Source organism: Condylura cristata, unplaced genomic scaffold (genome assembly GCF_000260355.1).
Source record: "Condylura cristata isolate star-nosed mole 26May11 unplaced genomic scaffold, ConCri1.0 scaffold00075, whole genome shotgun sequence".
NCBI classification, from domain to species: Eukaryota; Metazoa; Chordata; class Mammalia; order Eulipotyphla; family Talpidae; genus Condylura; species Condylura cristata.
Genome location: NW_004567176.1, coordinates 64,224 through 65,276, shown reverse-complemented (window position 1 = coordinate 65,276; position 1,053 = coordinate 64,224). Strand labels below are relative to the sequence as shown.

Genomic DNA, 1,053 nt, shown 5'->3' with positions numbered 1-1,053 from the left:
TCCCCGGGCCGAGAGCGGCACCGGGGCGTCCGCGCGAGGGGGCCGTCTGCGCCCGGGTTGGGGGCGTCTGGCTCATACAGGAAGCAGCGGCGACTCGAGGCCCGCGCAGCCTGTTTTCCTGTTGGCGTTCGCGCCCCGAGGATCAGCAGCGGGAACACCCGAGCGGGTTCCCGCAGAGCGGTGGCGCACGGGCCTTGCGGGGTGTTTCCCGCCTCAGTCAGGGCCGGGGGCCGGGGGCGCGGGCAGGTCAGCAGGCTGCGCCGGGGCCCTGTGCTCTGGGGTGACGCGGCCTCCCGGAGCGGCTGCGCGGGTGGCCTGAGCGCGGGGCCCGCGCTGCGGCCTGTGGTGCGGCGTCCTCCGAAGACTCCGCCCTGGGCCCCAAGGCCGTCCACCGCACTTGCTCAGCGTAGTGACCGCCCCTTTGCTGTGAGCGTCCGGTGTCTTCCGCGACTTTGGTGTGTGGGGAGCGATGGCCACAGCGGTTCCGGGGGACAGAACGCCTGGGCCCCGCAGGCAGGGCGCACCCCGCGCCGGGCCGGTGCTTTGCCTCGCCGCCAGCCCTCCCGGGGGCGGCTGTGTGTGACCTTGCGCGTAGAGATGCTAGAGCCGCTTCAGGAATGTCCTGCTTGTGGGCTGAGTCAGAGCCGAGAACCCGGAAACGAGATTCTCACGCCGGCGGGCATGGGAAGCCCAGGTGTTGGGCCCGTGGCCCGGCGCCCCGAAGGCAGTGAGCAGCGAGCCCTCACGCTGCAGTCCCGCCGCGGCCCCCCACCAGCCCCATTGACCCGCAGGCCCATGAACACGCTGACGCTAACGGGCCAGTTCAGTTTCGCGGAAATCCACTCCTGGGTGGTGTTTTGCCTGCCGGAAGTCCCCGAGAAGCCTCCGGCGGGGGAAAGCGCCACGTTCCACTTCCAGAACACCTTCCTGGACACCCAGCTGGAAAGCACATACAGGTGAGCGGCCGTCGCCGTTCGCGGGTGCTCGGCGAGCGGCGCCCTCGGTGTGTGCGTCTGAAGCCGGGGGCCTGTCCAGGGGAGGGGCCGGGCCGGC

The 1,053-nt window shown here is 71.8% G+C and overlaps 1 protein-coding gene across 1 annotated transcript in view; it reads left to right on the top strand.

The window, feature by feature from the left end:
- Window positions 1–1,053, top strand: part of BBS7 (Bardet-Biedl syndrome 7) — a 49,869-nt gene that overhangs the window by 44,438 nt on the left and 4,378 nt on the right. The window contains exon 9 of the mRNA XM_012734827.1: window positions 2–956. Coding sequence (XP_012590281.1) covers window positions 2–956 — 955 coding nt within the window. The remainder of the gene's footprint in view (window position 1; window positions 957–1,053) is intronic.